We start from the raw sequence: 16,450 nt of genomic DNA on the forward strand, positions 1-16,450 counted from the left end.
CTAATTAGAGAAAACCGGACATAAAAAGTTAGTGGATTTGGTGCTTGTCTATGTTTGGGAAGATACAAGAATCTGGGCTTACTGAATCCGCTGCCCTGATGAGCACCTCAGCTATCTGGGGCCAGCATCCTGCCGTTCTTCCTTCTGAACCCCCTCTGGGTGCAGGGTCGGGGCAGCTGCAGAGGCTGATGGCCTCACGTTGTTTATTTAGGATATGACACCGCATTCTTCGTCCACGCCTCTGGCCTGGAGCACTCACGAATAGGGCCCTTTGACTCTCAGAGGACGTGGGCTGGAAGTGATCACCGGCAACAGCCCGCAGCCCGCCGTGCCCTTGGGGTCCCCCAGTCCGCCCTGTCCTTGCTCCACCTCTGCGGCATCACCGTGCTAGTTCTGCCCCTCTGTAAACATTAGCTTCCCTGTGCCCAGCTCTCCTGGAGACCTCTCCCCTGCATGGGAATGGGGGCCCCGCGCTTTGAAACCGCTCAGGAGGGGAGCCTGTTGGCGCCGCGGACCTCAGCGCCCCTGGTCTGACTTTCACTCGGGCACCTGAGGTGACTCGTGTCTCAGTGACACTGGAGGCTCACCCACACGTCCAGTTGCTTCTCCCTTCTCCCTGGTCCACCCATGCCCGACCCAGGCAACAGTCCCAGCTCAATCCCTGTTCAATTCCAGTCTCCCTGGAGCCACCCTTCCCTCCCCCACCCCTACTTCTCCCGCAGCCCAGCCCCCCAGGCCCACCCACTTCTAAACCTGTCACTCAAACATCTCCGGCTCTCCTTCCCTGCCCTCTTCCCCCTCCCTCTTGCCCTCCCTTCTCATTCACATTCTTTTTTAAAAAAAAAACTTATGACAAAATAAAGATAACATAAGATTCATTATCTTAGCTATTTTTGAAAGGCGTCAAGTGCATTCGCACTGATATGCAACAGTCCTCACCCTCCACCCCCAGACTAGCTCCTCTTCCCAAACTGAAACTGTGTCCCCGACAAAAACTAACTCCTCTTTCCCTTCAGTTCAGTTCAGTTCAGTCACTCAGTCGTGTCCGACTCTTTGCGACCCCATGAATCACAGCATGCCAGGCCTCCCTGTCCATCACCAACTCCCGGAGTTCACCCAGACTCACGTCCATCAAGTCAGTGATGCCATCCAGCCATCTCATCCTCGGTCGTCCCCTTCTCCTCCTGCCCCCAATCCCTCCCAGCATCAAGGTCTTTTCCAATGAGTCAACTCTTCCCATGAGGTGGCCAAAGTACTGGAGTTTCAGCTTTAGCATCATTCCTTCCAAAGAAATCCCAGGGTTGATCTCCTTCAGAATGGACTGGTTGGATCTCCTTGCAGTTCAAGGGAGTCTCAAGAGTCTTCTCCAACACCACAGTTCAAACGCATCAATTCTTTGGCGCTCAGCCTTCTTCACAGTCCAACTCTCACATCCATACATGACCACAGGAAAAACCATAGCCTTGACTAGACGGACCTTAGCCGGCAAAGTAATGTCTCTGCTTTTGAATATAATATCTAGGTTGGTCATAACTTTCCTTCCAAGGAGTAAGCATCTTTTAATTTCATGGCTGCAATCACCATCTGCAGTGATTTTGGAGCCCCCCCACCCCCCCAAAAAAAAGTCTGACACTGTTTCCACTGTTTCCCACCTATTTCCCATGAAGTGATGGGACCAGATGCCATGATTTTTGTTTTCCGAATGTTGAGCTTTAAGCCAACTTTTTTGCTCTCCTCTTTCACTTTCATCAACAGGCTTTTTAGCTCCTCTTCACTTTCTGCCATAAGGGTGGTGTCATCTACATATCTGAGGTTATTGATATTTCTCCCGACAATCTTGATTCCAGCTTGTGTTTCTTCCAGTCCAGCGTTTCTCATGATGTACTCTGCATAGAAGTTAAATAAGCAGGGTGACAATATACAGCCTTGATGTACTCCTTTTCCTATTTGGAACCAGTCTGTTGTTCCATGTCCAATTCTAAATGTTGCTTCCTGATCTGCCCTGTCTTATTTTCTGTCTCTATTAATTTGATTACTCTACAAACCTTATATAAGTGGAATCATATATTTGATTCTTGGTGATTTCACTGAGCATGGTGTCCTCAAGGTTCTTCCGCGTTGCAGAAGCAGTCAGAATTTCCTTCCTTTTAAAGGCAGAATAATAGTGCGTTGCATGGATGCACATTCAAATGTTGATTCATACCTATTTGAGTTGCTTGCACGTTTTAGTCATTGTGAAGAACCGCATTTTAGCCGTCGTGATGAATGTTGCTGTGAACACGGATGTGCAAATACTATCTCTTCGAGACCCTGCCTTCAGTTCTTCCGGATGTATGCCCGGAAGTGGAATTGCTGGACCATATGGCAAATCTGGCTTCCCAGGTGGTGCTAGTGGTCAAGAACCCGCCTGCCAACACCGGAGACGTAAGACATTCGGGTTCGATCCCCAGGTTGGGAAGATCCCCTGGAGGAGGGCATGGCAACCTACCCAGAATTTTTGCCTGGAGAATCCCATGGACTGACTGCAGAGCCTGGTGGGCTAATGCTTGGCAAATCCGTTTAATCTTTGAGGAACCTCCATACTGTTTTCAAGAACAGCTGCACCGTTTTACCAACCAGCAGTGCACAAGTGTTCCCATTTCCCCACATTCCCCCAACACTTGTTATTTTCTGGGGTGCTGATAGCCATCTCGATGGGTGTGAGGCGGTATCTCTTATTTGGTTTGCCTTTTGCTGAGGAACAGTGATGCCGAGCATCTTTTCAAGGGTTTATTGGTCATTTGTAAACCTGCTTTGGAGAAATGTTTATTTGAGACCTTTGCTGATTTTTTAACGAGCCACTTTGTTTTTTGTTGTTGCATTTTAGGAGGTCTGTACATTCTGGATAGTAACGTTTTATCAGATACACAGTTTGCAAATATTTTCTCCATTCTCTGGTTGCCCTTCACTCTGCTCACCACTCGCATTCTTTAATGGGTAATTTCTTGGGCACCTATCTGTGCCAGCCCATTAGGGCCAAACTGTCTGTGGTGGCGGGGCCACCGTGAAGTCATCAAGCAGCTTCTCTTACGTGCTAACAGGCAGCCAAGACCCTGTCCACCCCAGGCCAGACCAGGACTGTCCTCCCCCGACCGGCCCTAATCAGGACGAATGTAGGAGGGGACCATAGAGTTGAAGGTCCTCTGGAGTCTAGACTCGCCAAATGGTGCTGGTGGTGATGGGGCGAGGGAGGGGGGGGGGGGGGGGAAACCATAGAGTCGGCCGCCCTCCAGCGTCTAGACTTGCCACGATGGGGCACGCACCGGAAGAGGCGGTCAGCGGGCCGGAAGTGAGCCGGGGACGCCGGGACTGCGTGAGGAGATGAAGCCGGCGGTGGACGAGATGTTTCCCGAGGGCGCGGGGCCGTATGTGGACCTGGACGAGGTGAGGCGGGCCGCGCCGGGCCGGGGCGCCAGCTCTCCGGCGCGCTTCGGGGCCGGGCCCAGAGAAGGCAGCGGCCTGCAGGGCGCCGCGCTCGCCCTCCCCGCGGTGCCTGCCTTAGCGCCGGGCCCCTGGGAAGCCTGTGGGCGGCGGCCGGGGCCGAGGTGAGCGTCGGTGCGCGCCGCCTGGAGGGCACCCCGGATGTGGGCCCCGCTCTGGAGGGCGTGCTGCCGGGCGGCGGGGGCGAGCGCCCGTCCGGGAGGCGGGGAGGCGCGGGCCCGGCCGACGGCGGGGCTCGGGAGGGGAGCGGGCGCCCGCCGGCGAGCGGGGAGCGGGCCGCCCGTGGGGGCCGTGCGCAGCGCCGTGCCCGGCCCGGCGTTTCTGCCTGCCCCGCTCCTGGGGGTTACAGGAGGCTCCTGTGGTGCTGGTGCTCCGCGGTCTCCAAGTGTCAGGCCAGCCCCCCAGGGGCACGGCCTCCGTTTCTCTTTCTTACAGCCCGGGGCGGGGGGACAGCCCCAGGAGATAGCTACAGCTACGGAGAGAGCCATTCCCAGCCCCCAGTGTATGGGGAGGTTGGCGGTGCAGGTTGTTAGAAGCCCCCCCGGGGCTTAGGGGTGGCCCGGCAAAGCCTTAGGAGTGCAGCTGACTGCAGCCAGGTGCCGGAGGCCGTGCTGGGTGGGATGGGGACGGGGGAGGGCGTCTAAGGGAAGGCACGGTCATACGGTTTAACGTGCGGGCCCGACCTTTAGGTGCCTGAGAGCGCGCGCGGGGGATGGAGCCGGGAGGTGGGGGCGCGGGCGGAGGGCAGCGGATCTTGAGTTGCTTCCCGCTGTCCTGGGATGGGTGGGCTCTCCATACCCCACTGCAGGAGGCTGTCGCCCCTCCGCTAACCCTGATTCTCAGCCCTCACTCCAGGCGCCGCCTTAGGCAGGTGTGGGGTCCCTGGAAGGTTCTACTGTGGGGGGGGGGTGGTGGGCTCCGTAGATGGGCAGAGAGGGTAGGGTGGGGTGGTGTGAACCGAGAATGGTCTGAATGAAGGCCAGGCCTCCAGGGACCAAGTCCACACCAGTGTCACTGCAGGGCTTCCAGTGGGGTGAGGGGTGCGGGGCGCTAGCTAACTGAAGAGAGAGGAGGCCTCTGAGAACCCTGGCTGCTGAGAGCAGCCACCGGCAGCTCTATGGGGAACTCAGGAGGTGCTCAGCTGTCTGAGCCGGAAGAGGTGGACAGACAGCCTGGGGGCTGCTGGGAGTTGGGGTGCAGAGGGGCCTGGGGCCGGCTGGCCAGGGTGCCGCCCCCAGAGGCCTCTGCTCTAGTGTCCCCATGTGACCTGAGAGACTCAGAGTCTTCATGACGCCGCCCAGCTTTGGTCCTGACGTTGTTTTACTGCCCGTGTTGAGGGGTGGCCAGTGATGACACCTACACCAGAAGAGCCCCAGGTGAGCAGGTCAGTTTCTCAGGGGAAACGGCTTAATTCTCCAAAGAAGCAGGGGGCATCGAGAGCAGAGGGATCAGTTGGCTCAGTGGGGGCCTCGGTGGCCAGGCCAGTGGGGATAGGAGTCCCCTCCCGCGGTGTGTGCAGGAGAGCTGCCCTCTAGGCAGGATTCTCTGTAAAAGGCACGGAGGAGCCTAGGAACCCAAGACCTGAGGGGACCTTCCCGTCATTCCTCCAAATGCTGCCTGCGTCACCCCTGCTTCAGCCACTTCCTTCCCTGGCCTGAATCTGGTCCTGACCTGGACACTCTGCCCAGCAGTGGTGTGGAGCCCGCAAGGCACTTATCCTTCATCCTCTCTGAGAACCCCGCTGACATAACCTTTCCTTCCTCCAACCAGGCAGGAGGCAGCACCGGGCTCCTGATGGACTTGGCAGCCAATGAAAAGGCAGTCCACGCAGACTTTTTTAACGGTGAGGACGCCGGGGTTGGCTTGCCAGTTTCAGCCTTTGTTTCTTCTGCAGGTTATGGGGTGGAGCAGCTTCGCGAGATGAGTGACGTGGGTTGTGGCCAGGTCCTCTCTCGTTCTTAGACCGCGGTGCAGCTGTGGGAAATAGGCTCCCCCGTTTTTCAGGAGGGAGAGGCGCTCCCGTCTCCTGTGCCAGGTGTGGAGTCTGAGCCCGAGACTGGCAGCGTCCGCCCGCTGGGCTCTCTCTGCGCTCTTGACGGCTGTGCTGTGGGCTCCTCCGTTCACCCGGGTGCTCTTCCGCGGTGCCTGTGCGGAGCGGCAGCCGCCCTCCTGCTCCCCCCCGTGCCTATTCTCTGAGACCAGCAGCTGTTCGTGTTTGAGTCCAGTGTTAGTTGAGGAGCATGGGTGGAATTTTATGAAATAACAGTGAAAAACGAACCTTATAGGAAGTCTTCATCCGCGTTTGAGGGGGCATGTCTCTTGTTTCCTTCTGATTTCTTAGGGTGTTGTTCCTACAGATTTATTAATCCTTACCGAGGGTTAAATCGTAAGTAGAAACACAAGGCCGCTCTCTCAGGGAGTTCAGTGGTGCTTCGTCTCTCGTCATCCTTCTTTCATGCAGGCCGCCTGTGGCTACACAGAGCTCCGGTCGCTGGCCAGTGTCAGCCAGGCCGTGGTCTTGCCATGTTGGTTTTGGCTGGTCCCAGGCCCCTCTCACGCCCAAGCCCATATTCTCTGTTCTGTTCAGGCTTCGTTGGCTGAACAGAAAAGCCAGCCTGCTTCATGAGGACAGGAGGTGACAGTCGGGCCCCTGGAACTGAGTAGCGTTTCAGTTCTTTAGGGGAGCAGGTGTGGGGGCACGGGGTGCAGAGGTCACAGCGTTCTCCGGAGCCGCCCGTGAGCCTCACCCGGGCAGGAGTGTGTGCTCGCCAACCTGGTATGACCCAACCCCACTCCTCCTCTGCCAGCCTGTGGGCTTAGAGGCAGTTGGCTGTATCTAGGGTTCATGTTCATGGATTTTCGACAGCAGCCCTTTAGTTCTGACAGAAGCTTCTGAGGGAGGGACCCAGGCTGCCCTGCCTGATGAGCACAGGAGCAGATGAGGGCCTTTCTCCCCCAAAGGCCGATCCTGGCAGAAAAGGGGAGGAGCTCGGGCTTAGGCTTGGGCATGCCGCCTGGCAGGTTGTGACGGTCCTGGCCTGTGGGAGGCGCTTCCCTGCCAGGAAGCCCAGTGGCCTGTGGAGGGGCTTGTCCTGAGCCCTTTTCACTCACTGAACAGACGGTTTTGATGGTCTCTTGTCCCTGAGGCAGTGAGTTGTAGCCCTGAACCGGGCCCGCTGTCCTCACTCACGTTTTACAAAACAGGAGCGCCTTCGAGAGGGGCCGGGCCGGGACAGCTCAGCCAAGGGAGCCTGATGGGTGGGCACAGTGCCTCCAGGGCGCCTCCAGGCTGGGTCTCAGGAGGCGGCACCTGCAAGGGCTGGGGGTGCCTGGTGCCACCGTCCCTGGAAAGCAGCCGGGTGGGGACTGGTGGCCCTCTTTCTGGTTCGTTTACTCTGCACATCCTCAGTGCACGCTACACGTGAGTGGGATTGTAGTGTGTTTTTCCCTCATTGTGGAAGTAACACCCGTGGTGGAAGTTTAGAAAATTTACACAGACGTACACAGAAGGACAAAATAGCCCTGAACTAGGTTTTCCCCCTTGCAGATGCGGTGCACCCTGATTTTGGGGCGTTTCTTCTGGTGGGGACGGGGGCGGACTGTGATTTGGAAGCTAAGTATGGGTCCGACTCTTTTAAGGGGAGTGTCACGGGCTCCCAAGTTCTCACAGCGCTCGTCCCTCCACCACCTTCCTCCCACCCCTCCCCGCGTTTCCACTCTCAGGCTGCGAGCCTCTGGGGGGCTTCCGTCAGCCACCCCTTCACCTCCACGCAGCATCCGCACGAGTGGAGCCCGGCTGTGCTCACAGGTGCGGGCGCTGCCCTCACGGTCTTGGCTGTGAGGGTCGCCCACAGGGTCCACAGCACACTGCGTGTTTTCTCGAGGTTGTTTAAACGGAAACGAGACTAAAGGTGCCTGCTGGACCGCTGTCCTCTTGGGCTGCGTCGGCCCTGGTTGGGTGAAGTTGGGAGCCCGTCACGGGGAGCTCGTTGATCAGATTGCCCTGTGTTTTCTCTCTGGTTTTGAACGACCGCATGACCCCTTCATGTTTTGTCCTCCGTTATTGACCTTGTGTGACCATCAACTTGTGGTTTTGTTCATTTTGTAGATTTTGAGGATCTCTTTGACGACGATGATATCCAGTGAGGTGTGTCCAGCGGCGCGTCTGGCCGAGCTTCGCCACGTGGTGGTGTGGTGGGGCTCCTTAAAGGACACTTTCAGGTGGTTCCAGAGAGCTTGTGGGAATCGCTAAAATTTAGGAGATGATTAGCCAAGAAAGAGAAGAAGCTTTTAGCCGTCTGGAGGAGGCCTGTTAAACTCTTGAATGTGGCCAGCTTTTGTCCTTAACTTCAGTTAAAATAAAGTGCTGTTATTTCTTGCAGGGTGACTTTGACTCTTGCATTTTGAGTGAGCGTGGCAGTCCCTGGACATGTGCGTGTGTATGCCCCCGTGTGTGTTCCGTGCTGAGAGAAGCAGGTCTCCTCATAGAAACACACACGCGCTTTTTGCGTTGGGACCTGGAGTGACTCTGACAGCCCACAGTTGCTGAGGTGGCGCTTGTGTGAGACCCTGTGAGACCCTGCTCCTGGCCCATGGGCTCCCCTGCTGGGCCTCGTGTTTGGCTCTGACATCAGAGCAGCTGCTGCCCCCAGACCCGAGGCTTGAGGAAACAGGCAGCTTGGTGATAACTGAAGGAGACGCCTCCCACCTGGGAAATGTGTGCCTCGGTCCATTTCAGAGGAGAGCCTAGCGTCTCTGGGGGCAGTTTCTTACTGGTCCAGCTCAGCAGCTGATACTGGCTGTGAACACTCGGATCTCACATCAGTCTCGAGGAATGTGTCTTCGATCAGGAACGACCCAGGGCACAGGACTTGGTGGTTCCCACAGCTCCGAGCAGAGCAGAGTTGCTTAGTGGACGAGTCAGGCTGTCCCCTCTCGCTGTGAGAACCGCCACATGGAGCAGCCTGACGGCCTGGCTGTGAAAGAGCTGTGTTTACTGAGAACCGTCATCTCGTGAGTGCCAAGTGGGCTTCTGCTCTTCGCATGCCCCTCCTGGTGGAACTTGGCCCCCGGCAGGGAGGACCAATTGTCCAGGGCAGCTCAAGGGGCCGACACGAGGGCAGCATCCCGGGAAATGCCAGGTTAGGAGGGTCTGGGGGTCCCATCGCGGGAGGCCCTGCCCTGGGACCCCAGGCTGCTTCCACATCAGACTCAACGGCAGGGCCTCCAGCAGGAGCCGCACAGCCTGACTCCAGGGAGAAGTGTCTCAGGGCCTGTTCTTGAGGTCATGTACCAGGCAGTCCGGTTTCCTCAGTGGGGTCCTTGCAGGCCCAGAAGGCTCTGTGGGGAAGGACGGGGCATTCGGCCATCAGCAGTGGCCGCGTTTTGGACTGTGAGCTGTGAGGGCCGTGCATGTTCAGACCTCCGGATTGGGAAGGCCCTTGCGGACGAGGGGAGGTGCTGGGAGGAGGACCCCCGCTCGTGGCCGTGGCGGGATTGTACTTGTAGAGAGTTGTCTGCTAAAGTGGAGTGTCTGGATCCTTGTTGAATTGCAGGTTCTTGGAAGTGAGAGCTCCTAATGCAGGGAGCCTGTCGAAACCACGTGAACAAGCGCGTGGTTATTGGGGTTGAGCTCTGGGGAATTTGGGTTTGGGGAGGAAGTTGCAGGAAGAGCTGTTCTGATGCTCTGAGCTCTGGAGACTAGTGGAGGCCTTTGGAGGAACCATCTGCTCTCCCTGCCCTTACAGTTCTCAGTCTTCCTGGGCAGAGGGAAAATATTTGTCCCTCAGCCTCTGCCCTGGCCACTTGAGTGGAGAGAGGCTTACGTGCTTTATCAGGGCTTAGGAGACCGCCGGGAGAGGAGTCTGGCCTCCACACACGTGAGCAGCTGAGTTAGGGACGCTTCCAAAGCAAGTGACACTGTGAGGAAGCAGCATTACTGACTAGAAAATTGAGTGCTGTGAGTTCTACTTGATGTCAAGATGAGAAAAAGGTGCTGAAATGAAGAGCCCCTTTGTCCCTCGAGAGGCCAGAGGCCAAGGCTCCTCCCCTTGGAGTCCCTGTCCTGTGGAAATGCTGTCTTCTTGTCACACACTTGCCCAGGTCACCCGGCATTTGGGGGGCTGCAGGGTGCCAGCCGTTGGTCAAGGGCTGCATTGTCTCACCGAGACCAAAAACAAAGCCAGGAGACACTCAGCAGATTAGGAAGGAAGACAGGAAGCCTGGTCCCAAAGGGCTGGACTGTTAACGTTTGCTGATGCAGAGAACTCTTACAGACTGGCGCGAAGGAGGCGTGCACTGGAGGCTGGTGGGCACCGAGACACCAGCTTACAGAACCGACTCAGACTGCCAGGCAGCCCTCAGAGGGGCTCCGGGTCACAGGCAGTTGGCGAAACGCCCATTGAGGCAGCAGGACGCCACTTTCCTCGCTGGAGGGCAGAGGCCCTGAGTGATGAGGGATGCCATGCCGGCGGGGGCGGGGTGGGACTAGGGGGAATCGTGGTCTCTGTGGAAGAGACGCAGCGATGGTGATGAAGACTGGAGGCCCGGCAGAGCCCAGACACGATGTTGGCTCTCGCATTTTTCCTCGGGGAAACAATATGGAAACAGAATGAGTGATCATGGGTGAGGAAGTGGTGGGGCAGGCACACCTCGGGGAGCCCCGCGTCCCCTGCAGAGTGGCCTTGGGCCTGGGGGGGTTACACAGGCCCCTGTGGGCGGGGAAGCTGAGAGGCAGGAGAGGGGCTGTTACTAGCACTTTATACCTGTTCATCTGACATACAGACTAATTTTTTGGGCTCCAAAGTCACTGCAGATGGTGACTGCAGGCAGGAAATTAAGAGATGCTTACTCCTTGGCAGGAAAGTTACGACCAACCTAGACAGCATATTAAAAAGCAGAGACATTACTTTGCCAACAAACGTCCGTCTAGTCAAGGCTTTGGTTTTTCCAGTGGTCATGTATGGATGTGAGAGTTAGACTGTGAAGAAAGCTGAGCGCCAAAGAATTGATGCTCTTGAACTGTGGTGTTGGAGAAGACTCTTGAGAGTCCCTTGGACTGCAACGAGATCGAACCAGTCCATCCTAAAGATCAGTCCTGGGTGTTCATTGGAAGGACTGATGTTGAAGCTGAAACTCCAATACTTTGGCCACCTGATGCGAAGAGCTGACTCGTTGGAAAAGATTCTGATGCTGGGAGGGATTGAGGGCAGGAGGAGAAGGGGACGACAGAGGATGAGTTGGCTTGAAGGCGTCACCAACTTGATGGACGTGAGTCTGAGTGAACTCTGGGAGTTGGTGATGGTGTGATTCATGGGGTCGCAGAGTCGGACACGACTGAGCGACTGGACTGAGCTGATGCATGTGTGCAGGGCGTCCCTGTGGCTCAGACGGTAAAGAATCTGCCTGTAGTGCAGGAGACCAGGGTTCGATCCCAGGGTTGGGAAGATCCCTGGAGAAGGGAACGGCTACGCACTCACAGTGTTCTTGCCTGGAGAATCCCATGAACAGAGGCTACAGTCCATGGTGTCACAAAGAGACGTGACTGAGCAAATAACACTTCCATGCACGTGTGCAGGGGGCTTCCCTGATGGCTCAGTGGTAAAGAATCCACCTGCCAATTCAAGAGACATGGGTTTGGAAGATCCCCTGGAGAAGGAAATGGCAACCCACTCCAGTGTTCTTGCCTGGGAAATGCCATGGACAGGGGAGCCTGGGGGGCAATGGTCCATGGGGTCAGAAAAGAACCAGATACGACTTAGTGACTAAACAACAGCAAATGCACACGTGTGGGGACACCTCCTCCTCCGCACCCACCTTGGCCCACAGGCTGTGATGACATGCGTGTACATATATGATCATACATGTGTGTGTGAATGTTTCAGAAAAGACGGCGCTCCCAGCCCCGAGGGGAACGATGATAAATGAAGAGCCTGTGAAAACACAGTGTACAGGTGTGGGGCAGGTGGGGGGTTTGGGGGCAGGTGTGAGGTCAGGCAGGCAGGGGCCTCCCTCTCTGGAGGAGGCTCTTGGTGGGGAGCCCAGACCTTGAGGTGAGTGGGAGAAGGGGCCTGAGGAGAGGGCGGGAGAGCGGCCCAGGTGTGTGCAGGGTCTGCCCCAGGCTGGTTCCCGGTCTGCAGCTGAGGCGGAGCAGGAAGGCCTGGCCTTCGTCGTCAAGGACCACTCGCTGTAAAGGAGGGACTGATTTAGCGGCTGGGTCCCTGAGCCTGGAGCCTGGAGAGACACAGCGCTGGGGCGTGTGTTCAGCGGGAGTCTGCCCTGCCCCACAGTATTTTCTGCTCCACTGCGAACTGGCTTGCGTCCTGACAGCACAGAGCTGACTCTGTACCCTCAAGGGCACCTGGGGTCGGCAGGCAGGTGGAGGCTTCCTGCAGGAAGGGGCCTGTGTGGGGCCAGGAGGTGGCTCAGCCCGCAGCCCTTGGCCACTGCTGTTGGTTTTGCTTGTTTTTTTTTTTTTTTAATTTCCTTTGACTCAACTTTAGCATTTATTTTGCTGAGACCTAGTTTATCCTGTCACTTGGAGGGCTCAGTTCTGTCTCCAGCTGTGTCCAGAGCAGTTAAGTAAATGTTGAAGGAGCCTGCTGGAGTCCTTGCTGAGACAGGAAAACCGCCAACCTGCCATGAAAGGACACTTGGTGCAGTTGCTGGATTGTTTTCTTGGCATCTTGCTGATGACCATAACAATGCCCCAAGGATGCCTCTCATTGAAAGTCGGCTTTGAGCACAGCACTTACATTCCACCAAGTCCTCTGAATGCTCCAGGGAGGAGGGCCATGTATTCAGTTGCCAGTCAATACACCGAGGATCATGGAGGCGACAGGCCCTCCCCGGGCTGGCCCTCCAAGTGGGGTGGACTGGGCTTCGCCCCAGAGCCGTGGAGAGTCCCTGCCTTAGACATTAGACAGGGGCCCTGGTTCTGCCCTCTAAGACATGGGAGCTGGAGGAAACTGGTTAATGCCCCTGCCTGCGTGTTTCTCCTCTACACAAATGAAGGATATAAAGACACCCCGTGCAAGACGAAGTGAAAAATGTCTTCTCAGCACAAGATGGCATCGAGGGGCAGCCACGCTGCAGATGGGGGAGCCCTGCAGTGCAGGTCCTAACAAAGGGCTCACTCAGAGTGTATGGAGAGCTCCTAGAAACCAACAGTGAGACCCAGACAACCTAACTAAGTGTGGGCAAGAGATGGGAAGGTTTGCACACAGAGACGTGCGCTTGGGCCCTGAGCATCTGAGCTGATGCTCGGCACTCAGGGAGGTGACGGAGCAACGGTCCTTTCCCACTGACTAGAGTGAAACTCACGCGTCCATCGATCAAGTGCCCCCTGGCCCTGCCCTGGCCCGCCTCCACGCCCGGGTGACTTCGCCGCAGTGTGAACTGTGTTCTTCACGTGTCGTGGTGAATAGTCCCAAAGTGTGCAGCCAACACGCCCGCCCTGCAGAGCAGGCTGTGAGCATGGATCGGGACTGGCTGTTCTTCCCTGTGGATTGCGGGGTAGGGGCTCCCTGCTCAGATCTTTACCTCATTTTATCACTCATCCCACAACCACTCTACAAGGTAGGTCTTATTGTGTTTTCTTTTTTTAAGACTCTCTGTGTTAGGCCCTGAAATTTGCCCCCCATTCATAGGTGATGTCTGCGTCTGGTTTCGGTATTAGAACACCGGCCTGGTAGAATGAGCTTGGAGTCACTCCCTCTGCTTCTGCCCTCTGAAAGACGTGGTGGAGAACTGCTGTAGCCTCTTTCTCCAGCATCTGGCAGGACCCGCCCGTTTTCCCGTCTGGGCTTGGTGCGTCTGTTTTGCAAGGCAATTCACTGTCTTCAGTTTCTTGAAAAGATGCAGCCATGACAAGATGGTCAGTTTCTTCTTGTGTGAATTTTGACAGATTGTGTCTTTCCAGAAATTAGTCCATTTCATCTAAGTTATCAAATTATTGGGCATAGAATTTTAGTATTCTTTCATTATCCTTTTTTTAAATTTTTTTAAACTTTTTTTTATTGGAATACAGTTGCTTTACAATGCGGTGTTAGTTCCTGGTAGTAGTGAAGTGGATCACCTGTGCATACACATGTCTCCTCCCTCTTGGGCCTCCCTTCCTCCCTGCCCCATCCCACTCCTCCAGGTCAACACAAGAGCGCTGAGCGGGGCCCCCAGCGCTCTACTGCGGGCTCCTACTAGCCCTCTGTTGCAGACATAGTAGGGCATGTATGTCAATGCTAATCTCCCGATTCCTCCCACCCTCTCTTCCCCCGACTGGTACCCACATGTCCACTCTCCACATCTGTGTCTGTTCTTGCAGATGAATGGATAAAGAAGATGTTGTCAGTGAGTTCAGTCACTCATTCGTGTCCGACTCTTTGTGACCCCACGGACTGCAGCACACCAGGCTTCCCTGTCCATCACCAACTCCCGGAGCTTGCTTTTAAACTCATGTCCGTCAAGTTGGTGATGCCATCCAACCATCTCATCCTCTGTCGTCCCCTTCTCCTCCTGCCTTCAATCTTTCCCAGCATCAGGGTCTTTTCCAACGAGTCAGTTCTTTCCATCAGGTGGCCAAAGGGTTGGAGCTTCAGCATCAGTCCTTCCAATGAATATTCAGGACTGATTTCCTTTAGGATTGACTGGTTTGATCTCCATGCAGTCCAAGGGACTCTCAAGAGTCTTCTACAACACCGCAGTTCAAAAGCATCAGTTCTTTGATGCTTAGCTTTCTTTATGGTCCAACTCTCACATCCATACATGACTACTGGAAAAATCATGGTTTGACTAGATGGACGTTTGTTGGCAAAGTAATGTCTCTCCTTTTGAATATGCTGTCTAGGTTGCTTATAGCTTTTCCAGGGATCAAAGGTCTTTTAATGTCATGGCTTCAGTCACCATCTGCCGTGATTTTGGAGCCCAAGGAAATAAAGTCTCTCACTGTCTCCATGTGGTACACATATACAATGGAATATTATGCAGCCACTAAAAGGAACAAGATAGGGTGATTTATGAGATGTGGATGGACCTAGAATCTGTATACAGAGTAAAGCAAGTCATAAAGAGAGAAACAAGCGTATATTAGCATGCTTGTGGAATCTAGAAGAATGGTCCAGGTGGATTTTATTATCCTTCTGTTGTCCATGGTGTCTGCAGCTACATTCTTTTTCTAATTTCTGACATTAGTAATTTTTGTCCTTTTTCTTTTTTTCTGCTTTTCTTAGCTTCCACAGTGGCGCAGCAGTAAAGAAGCCACCTGGCAATGCAGGAGACGCCAGAGGTGTGCATTTGATGCCTGGGTCAGGAAGATCCCCGGAGAAAGGAGTGGCAGCCCACTCCGGTACTCTTGCCTGGAGGATCCTATGGACAGAGGAGCCTGATGGGCCACAGTCTATGGGGTCACAAAAGAGTCAGATACAACTTAGCCTTAGCGACTAAATGACAAGAGCAGCATTTGATATCTCTAGTTTCCCTTCGAGTCCATGATTTGTGTGTGGGCTGGTGGCTGCCAGGGCGGCCTGAGGCCTCTGCCTCCTGTCTCATGCTGCTGTTTGGGTCTCTCCCTCGAGGACTCTGTCACTTCCTTCTAAGGAGCAGAACACGGCAGAAGTGATGCTGCGATTCCCCAAGGACGGCTTAGTTATGTAAAGGCTGTAGCTTCTCCTTTGGCCTTTTTGCCTCTCCCTCCCCTCTGTCTCTCTCATCCTTCCCCCCGCGGTAAGCCAGCTTCCATACTGTCAGGACACTCAGGCACCGTGTAGCGAGCTCATGGTGCATCTCGGCATTTACTCAGGACTCCTTTTACGGCTTTCAGTAACGGTCAAAATTTTATTTCTAAAGGTAGTGTATGTCATTTGTTACGTTTATTCATACGTGCTGAGGGATTTATATTTTACTTTTTAAATATTTAATAAGACAATATAAAATAACATGAGAATAAACAGTAGCAGAATAAGCCCTAGAAACAGACCCACGTATACAGAGGCGCTTGGTTTACGGTGAAGATGGCCCTATGCAGCAGCGGGGGAGGAGCACCTAAAACGTGGTCCGTGGGGTGACCGTGTGGAGAAATAAAGCCATTCTACATAAACCCCCAATTCAATGGCGTGGGAGTTATCGGTCCCAACATGAAGGACTGAGCAGACAGAAGGTTCTACTGGAAACATTAAAGAGATACTTTCCGATCTCGCACGGACAGTATTTCTTTAAACATGCCGCAGGATGAAGTACCCATGGAAGAAGTGCCTGATAGTCATGAAATTTAAGAACCTCTGTTCATCAAAAACAATTTTAAAGGCCAATACAGGTATAAATATGGAAACCACAAAGTAAGAGAAGATATTCAGGGACCATGTAGCCAATGAAGGGCTCATACCAAAATAAGAATTTCTATGATCTTTGTGAAAAAGAAAAAAAACCTGGCAAAACATATATGCTTCCTCAAAAAGAGCATTCAGTTTGCTGCTAAATATGTGAAAATAGGGTCCAGCTCATTAGCCACTAGAGAAGGGGAAAACTTCCTCCTTAAAAAGAATTGCAACTTTTCTCATTGGTAGACTTGTAATTACAAAAAACAGTGTTCAATTGTTATTATACTTTGAATTTTGTCAAAAATATATGTTTCTTTTCTCTCCTGTTAGGTATAAGTACCTATGAAATATATTTAGGCCACAAATGCCTAGAATTTGCTTTTATAAGTTTTGTTGGCGTATAGTTGGTTTCCGTCTGCAGTGTAAGTTTCAGCTGCGCTGTGTTCCTTTCGGGCGCACAGCAAAAGGATTCCGTTACACGTGCACATATACCCACTCTGGTGTCGTCCTTTACCTGCACTGATCACTGTATGGAGTGTAGTTCCCTGGGCCGCACAGCAGCTCCTTGCTGGTTACATATAGTAGTGCATAGATATCAATCCCAGTCTTCCAGTTTGTCCCTCACCCCTTACCCCCTGGTAACCATGAGCCTTTCTGTGTCT

The 16,450-nt window shown here is 54.2% G+C and overlaps 1 protein-coding gene and 1 long non-coding RNA gene across 2 annotated transcripts; both read left to right on the forward strand.

Moving 5' to 3' along the window:
- The first annotated feature begins 3,335 nt into the window (after positions 1 to 3,335).
- COPS9 (COP9 signalosome subunit 9) lies at positions 3,336 to 7,861 on the forward strand. The gene is made up of 3 exons (XM_027978770.2): positions 3,336 to 3,423; positions 5,251 to 5,323; positions 7,589 to 7,861. Exons 1-3 carry the CDS (start codon positions 3,361 to 3,363, stop codon positions 7,624 to 7,626), a joined length of 174 nt encoding a protein of 57 aa, XP_027834571.1. The 5' UTR covers positions 3,336 to 3,360; the 3' UTR covers positions 7,627 to 7,861.
- Positions 7,862 to 8,076: 215 nt separating this feature from the next.
- Positions 8,077 to 16,170, forward strand: LOC132657760 (uncharacterized). The gene is made up of 2 exons (XR_009596330.1): positions 8,077 to 13,056; positions 14,703 to 16,170. It is a non-coding gene; the product is annotated as an uncharacterized LOC132657760 (long non-coding RNA).
- The last annotated feature ends 280 nt before the right edge of the window (positions 16,171 to 16,450 follow it).

Source organism: Ovis aries, chromosome 1 (genome assembly GCF_016772045.2).
Source record: "Ovis aries strain OAR_USU_Benz2616 breed Rambouillet chromosome 1, ARS-UI_Ramb_v3.0, whole genome shotgun sequence".
In the NCBI taxonomy this organism is placed as follows: domain Eukaryota; kingdom Metazoa; phylum Chordata; class Mammalia; order Artiodactyla; family Bovidae; genus Ovis; species Ovis aries.